The sequence below is a fragment of the Macrosteles quadrilineatus genome, unplaced genomic scaffold (genome assembly GCF_028750875.1).
Source record: "Macrosteles quadrilineatus isolate MER2022 unplaced genomic scaffold, UCM_ALF_1.0 Scaffold_8__2_contigs__length_117827958, whole genome shotgun sequence".
Lineage (NCBI taxonomy): Eukaryota > Metazoa > Arthropoda > Insecta > Hemiptera > Cicadellidae > Macrosteles > Macrosteles quadrilineatus.
In genome coordinates this window covers 82,879,866-82,893,089 of record NW_026542601.1, presented here as the reverse complement: position 1 = coordinate 82,893,089, position 13,224 = coordinate 82,879,866, and the positions used below count along the sequence as shown (strand labels likewise).

At 33.5% G+C, this 13,224-nt stretch overlaps 2 protein-coding genes across 8 annotated transcripts in view; both read left to right on the top strand.

Annotated features, from left to right (window-relative positions):
• LOC129001267 (sodium bicarbonate cotransporter 3-like) overlaps positions 1-4,151 on the top strand; it is a 122,346-nt gene extending 118,195 nt beyond the window's left edge. For 6 of the 7 annotated variants that reach the window (XM_054428505.1, XM_054428507.1, XM_054428504.1 and 3 more), the window contains 4 exons: positions 806-937; positions 1,132-1,289; positions 2,736-2,847; positions 3,950-4,151. In XM_054428505.1, coding sequence (XP_054284480.1) covers positions 806-937; positions 1,132-1,289; positions 2,736-2,847; positions 3,950-4,030 — 483 coding nt within the window. In that variant the 3' untranslated portion in view covers positions 4,031-4,151. Of the gene's footprint in view, positions 1-805; positions 938-1,131; positions 1,290-2,735; positions 2,886-3,949 lie in introns of all 7 variants that reach the window. The other variant, XM_054428506.1, reaches the window with a different exon arrangement.
• A 2,793-nt stretch (positions 4,152-6,944) lies between these two features.
• Positions 6,945-13,224, top strand: part of LOC129001268 (serine/threonine-protein kinase 26-like) — a 164,337-nt gene continuing 158,057 nt past the window's right edge. The window contains exon 1 of the mRNA XM_054428510.1: positions 6,945-7,500. Within this exon, the coding sequence (XP_054284485.1) occupies positions 7,486-7,500 (15 nt within the window). The 5' untranslated portion in view covers positions 6,945-7,485. The remainder of the gene's footprint in view (positions 7,501-13,224) is intronic.

Here is a 13,224-nt window from a genome sequence, read left to right as displayed (position 1 = left end):
AAACCTCCTGCACCGCTGGGCCCAGGCCCGCTGGGCTTATTTACTAGAGAGACCCTGCTGTAATGTCAAATTAGTGTTAATTTTTATCATTGGCTAGGTAGCAAAATAATAAAAGAGAAGGGTTCAAATAAAAAAAAATATATATATTAAGGTTGCCCTTTGAGGATAAGTATCAGTTATTGATTCAGTTACAGCATCCAATAATGCTTTCTAACAGCATTTTGACGTTCAAGCTGTTCTTTTTTGATGCTTGATAGAATAGAATTTCTTACCAGAAAATAAGTTAAACCGTGTATACTCTAGAGCATTGAATCCTTTTTTGCTGTTTTATATATTTTTTTAGGAAACACTTCTGTTTGTAGTGCCTGTGAAACTGAAACACCTGTATACAATTTTACTTGGATGGTAACAAAAAGCCCACACGGACTGATTGATAAACTGTTTTAAAATGTTACAGGCCTTGACAGATAACACAGTATAATGTAGTGGAAATTTTATTTGATTAGAGGATGTGTATTTCAATAGCACTCATTCACTCAATTCATTTGTATGGTAAGGGCAAGAATAAAAAGAATCTTTCAAATATAGTATTGAACCTTTTTAATAGAATTGTTTTTTCTTATTTATTGGGTCTGATTATGAGTGGAGTCTTTAACCGAAATCAATCATCTGTAACCATGTTAATCATTTCCTGTACTTTATGGGAACACCTTAGAGTGGATATATAATTTGACTTATTTAATTTATAATTGATAAAGATAAAAATGTGTTCTTCATCTAAACAAATTGAAATTATCTTTTTCAGTTGGTTGTAATGATTGGAATAAGAAAATCGTTGGATTTCATCTTCACTCAGAGGGAGCTCAAGATTCTGGATGACGTGATGCCAGAAACTATAAAAAGGACGGAAGAAGATGAGAAGGAATTAGGCCCTGAGGTAAAGTGTCCCTCATAAATAATTTCTAAAAAGCCATAAGAAGTACCATAAGAAGCCATATGTACTGGGTTAGTTGTTACCAAAATTGTGCATTCAAAAATTATTTTTTTAACCATGATTAAGTAATTAAATTAAAAGATTTACAACTTGCAAACACCCTATGGCATTCCCTTCATAAGTGACTTTGATTTTAGGAAGAAAAACAAGGAATGGATGACAACCTACAAATTCCTTTAGCAAACGGAAATATAATGAAGATACCTCTAACTTCCATTAACATATCTGAAGAGGTTCCCAAAACTGGCATTTGGAAACAAGTAAACATGAACAAAAGTGAAAAGAAACACAATTCGTAAGTATTTAAATAGTTATTTGTGTAACTAGTGGTGAAAGTGGCACTTTGCTGCACACGAGAGCAAGCGGCTCGTGCGGAATGATCTCGAGTGCAGCAAAGGCCTTCTTCACTCGTGTTACACATTATATTTTTCCTACAGTCACTATAAAGCGTATAAATAATTAGTCTTTCAAACACTATACAACACGTTTTTAGGTTCAGCTGGCAACACAAATGGTGCCCTAGAGAAAGTAGTACCCGCGGTCCGTATCACTCCGCTATTTTTCCTCGGCAAGAAATGTGCTCCGCGTTTTGAGAATATAGTTCCATATGTTTTTTTTAATTTTAAGTGGTTTCCGCGCCTAAAAAAAAGCTTTAATGGTATTTTCTTGTTTATTAAGATCATAGGAATGTTTTAAAAACGTTTAAAAGAAAAGTCCAGAAAGTTCAGAAATACCGAAACTATAAACACGAAATGACAGGTTAAATAGTAGTTATAATAGTCAATCAGCTGCTCATAGTATTATTATCTTTAAGTGTTGCCAACCTATTTCCAAGCGTACATGGATTACGTGCATAATAGAACCACGCTGTTTTGTGTTGTTTCGTTGGAATCCTGATGTGCGACAAAGTATAAACCGTACGACAAAGTATAAACCGTACGGCAAAGTATAAATATGCAGCAATTAGCAGCTTTCTGTACTATAAACAGTACAAGGAAGCCAACTTTGTCGGGTGACTGTAGGAAAATATCTATTTTGATGTTTGTGATAATGGATTTCAAGTTATGGGAAAGTGGTGATGAGTTAACATATGTTTATGTACATGAAGAAATTTCTTTATTCTGTTTGATTTGTTTGATTACTTGCCAAAAATTGTAAGTTGCGTATTCTTTACTGTTTGCAATTTCTTTTAACTATTGGAAATTAATTTTCTCAATACAATACAATGTCAATGAGTCAGATCTGCTACTGAGAAATGAAACAATGAGCTCAAAGACTGGGTTGACCTGGTCGGCGGTCCAGTGCTGAATGCAACATATTTGCACACAGTGCAAAACTGTCTAATGTCAAGGACGAATTTAAGCACCTAGAGACTATAATGGTGGATTCCTCCCTCCACTACGATAGGTGGAACACAGATAGTAAAGAAGTAGAAACAAAAGAAAGAAGTAGAAAGAAGTGGAAAGAAGTAGGAAGTAAAGATCCTAGGCAGGATAGTAAAGAAGTTGGAACAGTCACTTCTTTGATGTCAGCAGTCACCACCTGATTAATTAACCCTTCCTTCCTGGGTTAATGGAAAGTTAAGTTTTTTACCGTTTTGTTCTTATGGTCGCCGCTCCTACAATTTGCCCAGTGCCATAAAACCTTTGCCATCTTAAACCGGGGTTCCCTAGTGTGTAGAGTGAGAAATAGTTTGAACGTTTTTAGTTTTATATTTTCACCAAAAACTAATAATTTTCAGGATAAAACTGAAGAAGAGGTCATTGTCGAAGGAGGCGGCGACGGATGAAGAGAAAGTGAGGTTGGCTCCGATGGCGGAACAGGAAGAGGATGATGGGAGGGTGACAATCAAGGTGGGGTCAGACCCCTAACACAAGGGATGATTCTGATTGTGAGTAGAGTCTGTTTGTCCCTCCAGAGCGCAGCAGCTTCTACCGCTTCGCCGCTGACGCTTGTTTGATGTCTCTTCTTCTGTCTCTTGGTTTCTGGTTTTGGAGGGTGTTTTGGGTACAGCTGTTCACGGTCCTTTCTTACACCATACCTTAAATAAACACTTCACCAATGAAAGAATTTTTCTTGGAAAGTTTTCATGATCCGTTTTTATTCCTGTAAGCATTCTTCATCTTAAAATAAGCATCAGTTTATGTAGTTTTTTGCTATTGACAATGATTAAAAAGTTTTCTTAAAAAAACCTAATGCCTGCACATAGATTCAATTTGACTTAAAATTCCATATGATAAGCTGAAATGAAAATCCAAATTGAACGTATGCAGCAGGCTTTTGGTTACAAATCATAACATCTAGAACTAATCTATGGTACAGGCTTAAACTGGAATTGTTCTTTGCTGTTAAGAGTATAGTTATTGATTTTATAAACATTTTTTAGATTCTGCTAAGTGTAATTCTTTGCAATGCAGCATATTAGTTTCATTAATATAATCCTAGTTTTATGATTATAATTTAGCTTTTTGTTGTTTTATAGAAATTCGGTGATAGCTTCATTCATCCATTCTTAGAGTTTAAAAAATAAATCTAGTAAAAATACTGCAAACCATCAACATAAGATAAGATTGATGATTCCGAAACCAAATATGACAACTATTCTCATTACAATATAATCATGTACCCCAAAATGACCGCATTTTATTTCCTCTAAAATAATTATCTACTTAAATTTGCATGAGCCTATTAAATACATCGCTCTGTTCCTTTTTAGTCATGCTGATGTCAAAAATTTCGTATACTAAACCACTTTAACTTTTATTTTCACCAGGGATGGTTCAGCTTTAGACCATAGTTAACAACTGTTCGATGAAAGTTATTTTGGTCGAATGAAAAAAAAACCCCATCACATTCACTACCTTCAAAATACCTGAGATATGAGTGGCATGCCTGGTAGGAAATGCCTTAAGCAAGTAAAAATCACACATTTTGATAAAATATCAAATATTACAGGTTGACAAAGCGAGGAATCTAAAGACGTTGGAGCACAGAAATGACTTCTACACGGACAACGGGAGCGAAACTACCGTCTGAGGTCACCAGATGATTTAATAACACCAAAATAAGTGAGCTATTTTGTTGTACTGTACTATATTATAACGTAACTTTAAAAATAGAGTATTATTGTTATGTTTTAATGTAAAATAAAAATGAAAACCACTGTGTCCTGATTATTATCCCTTTATTAATAATATTATAATTAAAAGAAGTAATTTAAGCTGTAATTGGTATATAGATTTTAATAAATAAACATAACTGACAGTTAAATAAATTTGTTATAAACCTATGTACACAGGAGGTCACAACAAGCTTATGAAAACTGAAATAAACTCATATACAACAATAGTGTGTGGTAAAACAATATTGTCTTAAAACTAGACTAATATTTTGCCATAACTCATGATTCACAACCTAAATTGTGATTCATCAGTTCTAAAATGTTCTTGTAGTTTCGTTGGTATTTGTAAAGTGTTGAAATGACAAAAACACAAGCCTTTGAATTGTAAACTGAAAAGATTAAACTAAGCTTTTAAGAAATTTAACCTACTAGTTCTATTTGTTCCAATGAGAAGTAAGGTAACACAGTATACCTAGTTTAACTGGAGTCTCTAGCCCTAAATATTCATTGGTGTCTTCAAAAGAATAATAAGAACCATTTTATAATGCTATACCTTGCCCGTTGTAAAACCATTTTTGTTGAAGAAAAAGTCCTTACAGTGCCAGTATTTATTTTATTTATTTATTTTATTTATTTATTTATTTTGTTTATTTATTTATTTATTTATTTTATTTTATTTATTTTATTTATTTATTTTATTTATTTATTTTATTTATTTATTTTATTTATTTATTTATTTTATTTATTTATTTTTTTTTTCAATATTTATTTTGGAATCTGCCCTCATAGTTAAGAAGAACCCGAACACGTTTCCTCAAAACAATACAAATACACAACTACTCATCGAGGCAAAAAAACAACATATATCTAGATCAAATCAATTCAAGTTTAGTAAAAGATGGGCCAAAGTTTTTATCAAGCAAAATCTACAACTCGGTCCCCAGTCCCCTTAAATATAAAAAAACATTGAAGATAAAAATTAATTCAAGAGGAAATTCAAAGATTATATTTACTAAAGAGGCCATATTATTCTTTTGAAGAATATCTGTAGGAAAAATAGGCCATAAATTGACGACCACGGTGCAGCTGTGTTTGGGGGAGATCACCAAATATCAAGTAAGTAATGTAAGTGTCTAGGGCAAAGTCCAATTCCACTCTCCTCGACTTCATGTACTACAGTGTTCATGGTGGAGGAAGACCCTGTGTATAGGAAGTGATAGGAATTTCCACGATGTGCTTGCGGCTCTGGCTGTTCCTTGCTCTTCACAAGTATATTTCCAAAACATGCTAGAATACGACTACACTATACTGGCCATGTTCTTCTGATAACTTTCTTCTTGGAGATAAAAAGAGTCAGAAAGTGATTGGTACTGGGTGAATCTATACAATTTGGTGAAAGATAAAAGCTGCAGTTTAGTAGGTGTATCTCAAATACAAGGGTATGATTAACAAAGAGATTGATGTAGAGATGTCTATTGGAACCCTTATGTAGGTACCTAACATTGTTACTACAGTATCTAACTATGGAATCCCAACGAGACCCAACCTTTAATGTAGATTTTGATTTATTGATTCTTTTCAATTGATATCATTCCTGATTTGTGAATGGGTCATCAAGAAGAGGGCTCCACATATCTTAAGTGGGATGACAGTCACATTAGTTGTAATTATAAATAACAAATAATGTTATTTATCTGATGTAGGCTAAGGCTACAGAAGCTAGTCTTGAAGGAAATCCTCCATAAGAATAGTTACTGTATATTTTGGCTGATTTTCATAGCATAATTTCATAAAGAAGATGTTCTGACTTAAATAGTTCATCACAATTCACAATACACGAAATAGACTCTATACTGTGGCCAGCAAAAAGAGCCCACCTTTGCAACTGGAATCTGGAGTAACAATATATATTATTGTAATATTATTACCAAGAAATATCAAGTAAGGGACCTCCACTCCACTTAGGCGTTTTTGTGAATTTAACCCCCCCCCCCCCTCTGCCACAAACGGTTCCCTTACACTCAACACCTCCTAGAGCCTTTGCTACTTCCTTCACCACTTCCTACGTGGACCTGTTTCCTTCCCTTCATAGAGTATTTTAAGATTGCAGATACATTAATCTAACTGCCACAGACGGTTCCCACACACCGCACTGCTGGCTTTTACTACTTCATTCACCACTTTCCTACGTCTTGGACCTGTTTCCCTCCCTTCCCATAGCATTTTAATATTTTAGATACATTAATATAACTGCCCTATAACGTGCCCACACCCTGCCAGCACTGCTAGTCTTTACTACTTCCTTCACCACTTCCAATAACGTGTTATAAAGATTGTATTGAAGTTGATCCCAAAGAGCTTCGCTTCGCTCCGCTCAATTAGGAGATAAAACGTAAATGTATGGATTATCTGATCATCTGATCTAGGTTCGAAAAATATGAATAATCAATTGTTCTTTTCTCTTAAGAATGTTTTTAATTTTCATATATATCATATTAATATTTCAAATGTAATGGCCTTGCACATCAACCAATAGAATGTATGTGCCACTACCAATGCTACCAACCTTCACATAAAAAAAAAAAAAAACATGAATTAAAAAAAGGCTGAATACACTGAACTCATTTCATTAGATAATTCCTACTATTGATACAATAAGAAATTATTAACAAATTAGTTGTTTCCTTGAACACCTTTAGCTCTATTTTCTTAAAGTCTAAATCATATTTTGTAGTAATCCAATAAATTCAATTTGTTAGTCAAGCCACGTCTTTAGTTTTTTTTTACCACAGGATACATACTGCATCACTGAATGAAACTTGAAACAGGTGTAGTGCCAAAATGGCGCCTTGCCGTGAGTGCGTATCTAGTGTCTCTTTATTTGTTTTCATTGGTTTGTGTTTATTTTGAATATTTCCCAGAAATATTTAGTTTAAATAATTTGTTTATTTAGTTAACTTTAACGAAAGGTGTTATCGTGTGTGGATTACCCTATCGTTATTCTGGGTTATCGATAAGTGGAAGTCAGCTCACCTGTGATTACCGTTCAGTCTCCAACATCCCACCTGAGGAATATAATATTGAGTGTTATACAGTTTTAGTGATGGAAAAGTGAATTTATCGTAATAATATAGGAAGTTTACGTTTGCACGTCACATAGCCTAAGTGAAAATGAATTCGGTTTCAAATTGATATGCAAGTCAAGGCCTGATTTGTCATACTTAAGTTAACTTAATACCGCAGTTATAAAAAGGGTACAGGTACAGGTTATTGTATCTTAAAATTGGCTAGGCTTGTGTTCTTGGTTGTGTAAAGTGATAAGTTGTGTTATGTCAATCATCTTCTGAAACTACAATCATAATAGAGAAGGATGGCTTTTAATGAGGTAAGATCCATTTCGTTTTGAATTAGGATAACCTAAGTGTAAGTTTACGGTAGGCTAACTTACATAGGCCTAGATTAAGTTTTAATTGGGATTTGCATGATTGGGAAGGCCTGAGTTAATTAGTATTTAACTTGTATGGCAAACCTCGATAATTTGGATAGGCCTAAGTAGGCTAGCCTACAAACTTTCTTAAATCTTGGTGAATTATTTAGAGGGTGATGAAGCTGCTCAAGCCTAACCTTGGCCTAGCATACAGCGTATTAATGACAAAGTGAACTTTGATAGGGATGGACAAATAACTTGAGCGAGAACATGAAACGCAGTGGAAGGGTCACCTGATTCGATGCTCAATTGGGCCATAAAATTAATGGCTAAGAAAATATTCAAACTTAGCCTTACTTAACTTAGGCTACCTACTGTTATTTAAAGGGTGGATAAGAAAGGAACAATTATTTTGTATCTAGGGTAGGCCTAATTATTCCGTACAGGTGCCTCCAAACGAATTTTTAATTTTGATATCTTTATAGTTTTTTACCTCCTGAATCTAAATATTCCATTAGTTTTCACCGCTGATGAATATTTCTCATGATATCGCCATAATAATATACAAAATTACAATAAACAAGGTAGGATGGATGACATTTACAAGTGGAATGAGCTATGGGTTAAGTAAGCCAATAGCTGATTGTTTTCAATCATAGTCAAGCAAATGGAAGTGACAACTTTATTAGCTAAACCTCTGATTCTGCAATATGAAAATCACCTGATTAAGTTACACTTTACACTTTCTAAGACCAATAAGTTAACACATTTAATAAAATGTATGAAGTATTGTTACCAGTATTTTATTCTTATTATTGATTTATAGGGTCATTCCATATAAAATCAACCAATAAAAAATTATTTTCAACCTGACCATCTTGGATTTTGATGAAATTTTGCATACTTGTAGTATTTTGAGTCCTGAATCCAAATATGCTTTTTAAAGAAATCTATCTTTTATAGTTTTTATGATAGCCTATAAATATTTGAAAATGGTAAAAATTGGCGTTTTTTACCGTGCGCGCAAATCTAAAATGTTGTCTAGGATGAGTTCTATTGGTCCTATCAAGTTGTACAATGGCTCATTTTAAAGAGGATTCAAATGCCTTTAATCTGATACCAAACTCAACCTACTTTGGTAAAAATTAATTTTTTTTTAAGATTTCAAAATATGTTTTTGAAAAAAAATTTAAGATAGTGTTTTTTGAAAAATTTGAAAATTAGATATGTTAAAGAATGTAATCTAGTAAGTACATTATAAAAATTTCAAAATGGGATGATGATGGGATCAGCTGTTATGATAAAAATACTTGACTATGGTTCACCGTTTCCAAGCATTTTGGCGCTTACAGCGTGTAAGTACTAACCTAAATGTATCATTAAATAAGAGTCTATTAATTATATGATTAAAATTAAAAATATCTGCCTATATTTGAATTATGTATGTCATATTTTGCTATATATAAACTAAATCTAGCAAGTAAACAACATTATTCAAGTTAACAGAGTTTCCGTCAACCTTTGAACAAACATGGACCAATGGGTTTTGGTTCAGGTTCCTCAGTCTTTTCCAGTTAGTTGTGTTGCAACGATTTACTGTAATCAATCTTTAAGTCTGCCTTTTCACTAGGCTGGAGACACTAGTCAGCCACTATATCTGTGCAAAATCACATTGTGAAGCACTTTACGTTTACACTATCAGGTTGCAGCGACCCATCTCGGCTGTATCGACTCGGTCTTGAGACAAGAGGAAAGACTGACAAACATAAGTTAGACCTGTGTACCTGTCAAACAAATTACAACTTCTCAAGACCGGGTCGCTACTGCCGAGGTACAACTGGAAAATACTGAGGAACCTGAGCCAAAACCCATAGGTCCATGTTTGTCTGTCTTTCCTCTTGTGACAAGAGAGAGAGACAAACAAGCATTGATAATTTTGTCACACAATATAGGCTACTGTGATCAATCTATTTAAATCCTGTAGTAACCTTATTATTGATACATAGATAATATTCCATGATAGCCTAATTATTTAGTTTTGGGGAAATGTCTGCTCATAAGTATAAATAATGTATTCTTACTTTAACAATTAAAATTTTTTAGTGAAAACTGATTTGTGGATTTAAATACCACAAACCACATACCACATTTCTGTATAACTTCTATTTTGATATGTCAAAAATTAAAAAAAGTTACGGAGAATTTTCAAAATGTCCGTCCGGTTAATTTTTAACTTTGCAAGGGTATTTTTTAAATATCATAGCAGTCAAATAAAGGAATTAAATTATGGCTGCTAATAATAACTAAAGCTCAAAACATCTGTTTTCATTAGAAAAATCATTTAAAAAAATAACACTTAAAACCCAAGTATTTTTTTTTTCATGTCCGGGAAATTTTGCTCCAGAACTAAGGGTCGCGACGCCATAAGTAAGGGTCAGCAAATTGGGTAATTTTTTCTTTCTTTTTTTAAGTTATTATTCAATTATGGTTTTAAGTCATAAATCATAAACTTACTGGGTTTGCTGTAGACATGGAACTTTGGACGACTTTTTTTTACTAAAAAATTTCAGTGAAAAATAAGTATTTTCAATTTTTTGTAGAACCATAGTATGCACTATTATATATTTTTTTTAAGTAGAGTATTTATCTGGGAATAGAAAATTATAATAAACATTATCATTTAAAGATAAAATTAATATGAAAAAAAATCAAATATGAAAAGTGGAAAGTTTGTTCAAAGTAGCCCCCATGTTCAAAGGTTGACGGAAACTCTGTTAACTTGAATAATGTTGTTTATTTGCTAGATTTAGTTTATATTATAGCAAAATATGACATACACAGTTCAAATATAGGCAGATATTTTTAATTTTAATCATATAATTAATAGACTCTTATTTAAAGATACATTTAGGTTAGTACTTACACGCTGTATGCGCCAAAACGCTTGGAAACAGTGAACCATAGTCAAGTATTTTTATCATAACTGCTGATCCCATCATCATCCCATTTTGAAATTTTTATAATGTACTTACTAGATTACATTCTTTAACATATCTAATTTTCAAATTTTTCAAAAAACACTATCTTAAATTTTTTTTCAAAAACATATTTTGAAATTTTCAAAAAAAATTAATTTTTACCAAAGTAGGTTGAGTTTGGTATCAGATTAAAGGCATTTGAATCCTCTTTAAAATGAGCCATTGTACAACTTGATAGGACCAATAGAACTCATCCTAGACAACATTTTAGATTTGCGCGCACGGTAAAAAACGCCAATTTTTACCATTTTCAAATATTTATATCATAAAAACTATAAAAGATAGATTTTTTTAAAAAGCATATTTGGATTCAGGACTCAAAATACTACAAGTATGCAAAATTTCATCAAAATCCAAGATGGTCAGGTTGAGAGCCTTGTTGATTTGATATGGAATGACCCTATAGGCTATTTCACCGTTTAAAAATTACATAATTAAATGGTGCTCTAACCCAACCAAACCTCTAGAATGTAAGCAAACTCCTTTTGATATGTAAGAAAAGGCATGTCAGGGTGGTAGGTCATGCTTTATGTGAATTGGTGGCTGCATTTCAAGTCCTTTGAAGGTAGGTTAACTTAGATCGTAAGTTAAAGTTTAGGTTATAATGTAACTTGTGACGGAGACGGAGTAGCAGAATAGCACTACGCAACACGTATGAGTATAAATGAGTATTTTTGTTTTGTATTTTATTTAGTAGTGAAGTAAAATGACGTCACTAGTATAGGCATATTGCCGGCGACAGAATCAGAGTGAGTTAATGAAGTTCAAAAGTTGTTACTTCCAGTTCTTGTCGTGTGGTTGGTTGAAAACAATCAGCTGTAAGTAGGCTTAAGGCTTAGTTAACCTACAGTTTATTCCACTTGTGAATATCATCCATCCTATCTTGTTTATTGTAATGTTGTATATTATTACGACAATATCATCAGATAAATATTCATCAGTGGTGAAAATTAATGGTAAGTTATATTTGGATTCAGGAGGTAAAAAAATAAAAAGTAAGATAACAAAATTAAAAATTAGTTTGGAGGCACCTATACGGAATAAATTCCATATCTAGTCTACAATGTCAGTTTTTGTTGGAGAGATTCTTAAGTGGCTGTAAAACTAAACGGTTGAAATTACAATTTTAAGGTTCATTGAGCAGTAAGTTAATTTTGGCCTACTGAGTGTAATTTACCCTATATTGTGGTGGTCTGGATGGGGATCAGGGGGTACACACTTCCATATCCAAGTATTGGCACAAACAACCGAATGAAAATAACTATCGATATAGGGCTTATCGATTATCAATATATCATTTGGTTAGTTAGGTAACGTTACTTAAGCTAACCTAACTAACCAAACAATATATTGAATTAAGGATAAACAATCGAATAATCTAGCCTATATACTAATTCTGTTGTTTGTGCCAACGGATATGGAAGTGTACCCCTGGATGGGTCTGTAGACCTATGTGAACTGAGAAGTGCAAACAGTAAATTTTCCCCGACTTAATGCGAAATACAATCAATTCGTTCTGAACTAATAATTGTTCAGAACGATAAGATTAAATCAGCTCTTGGCAATTATTTATACATCTATAACGCAATATCATGTACGGTACCTAATTTTTTATGTCAACTTAACTTACATTTTTTTCACGCTGAATCCAAAAATGCAATCAGTTTCGGAGAGAAGTGGCTGTAAAACGAAGGTTAAAATTACGAATCTAAGGTTCATTGAGCGGTAAGTTACTGATGGTTGGCTAATATAGCGTGGTCTGGACGGGTCCTAATGTGGACTGAGGACTGAGTGAGGAAAGCAAACAGCTGCTTATACTCGACTTAATAGCGGAATGAAATCAATTAGTTTTGAAACCAAATAGGCCTAGGCCTAATCAGCTCTTATTAGGCATGTGGGGGAGGTAGGTCGGGTAGGTTTTGCGGATTCGTGACTGTGTTTTGTTTTGAAGTGAGGTTAGATTAAGAAGGTAAAGGTTAGGTTATAATGAACCGACTCATGAATTTATGCTACTTCCAGACTTTTTTTGCACAATTACATAGGTACGGTAGTGGGCAAAACACAATGAATTAACAATATCAAAAATGCGTGAGCATCCTGCACACAAACACTAGGATCTTTTAATTATGCATCCTCCTTAAACCCGACTGAACCCATCCACTGGTTGACGTTGCACTAAGTGCACATGAGTATGACTCTGAGGTCATTATACCTGTGTTATTCCGATTCCTGTTTGTCCTATCCATATTAAGATTAGGCCTACTTAGTTTAAATGTGGCTTGTGTTGCAAAAACATCTTTTTTTCAATATTTAGCCTAACAACTAGGAAAGGAAACAAATTTTCATCATCACTACCTACCTACCTAGAAGTTACCTAGGCTACAGTAAGAATTTAGCTTAATTGCTTGACTAGAGTCTAAACCTTCGCTAAATCATCACGATGTTGTCCCCTGGCACTGCGGAGTGGGGGAAGCAAAGCATTCTATTGGCTGAGAAAACACCATTACCGCAACGATACGGTTTGTAGTCACCGGCCTCGGTGGCCTAATGGATAACGTGCCGGGCTGATGATCTGAAGGTACCAGGTTCGAATCTTCTCGGTAGCACTAACTTTTTGTCTAAGTTTTTTGCATTATCAGCAAGT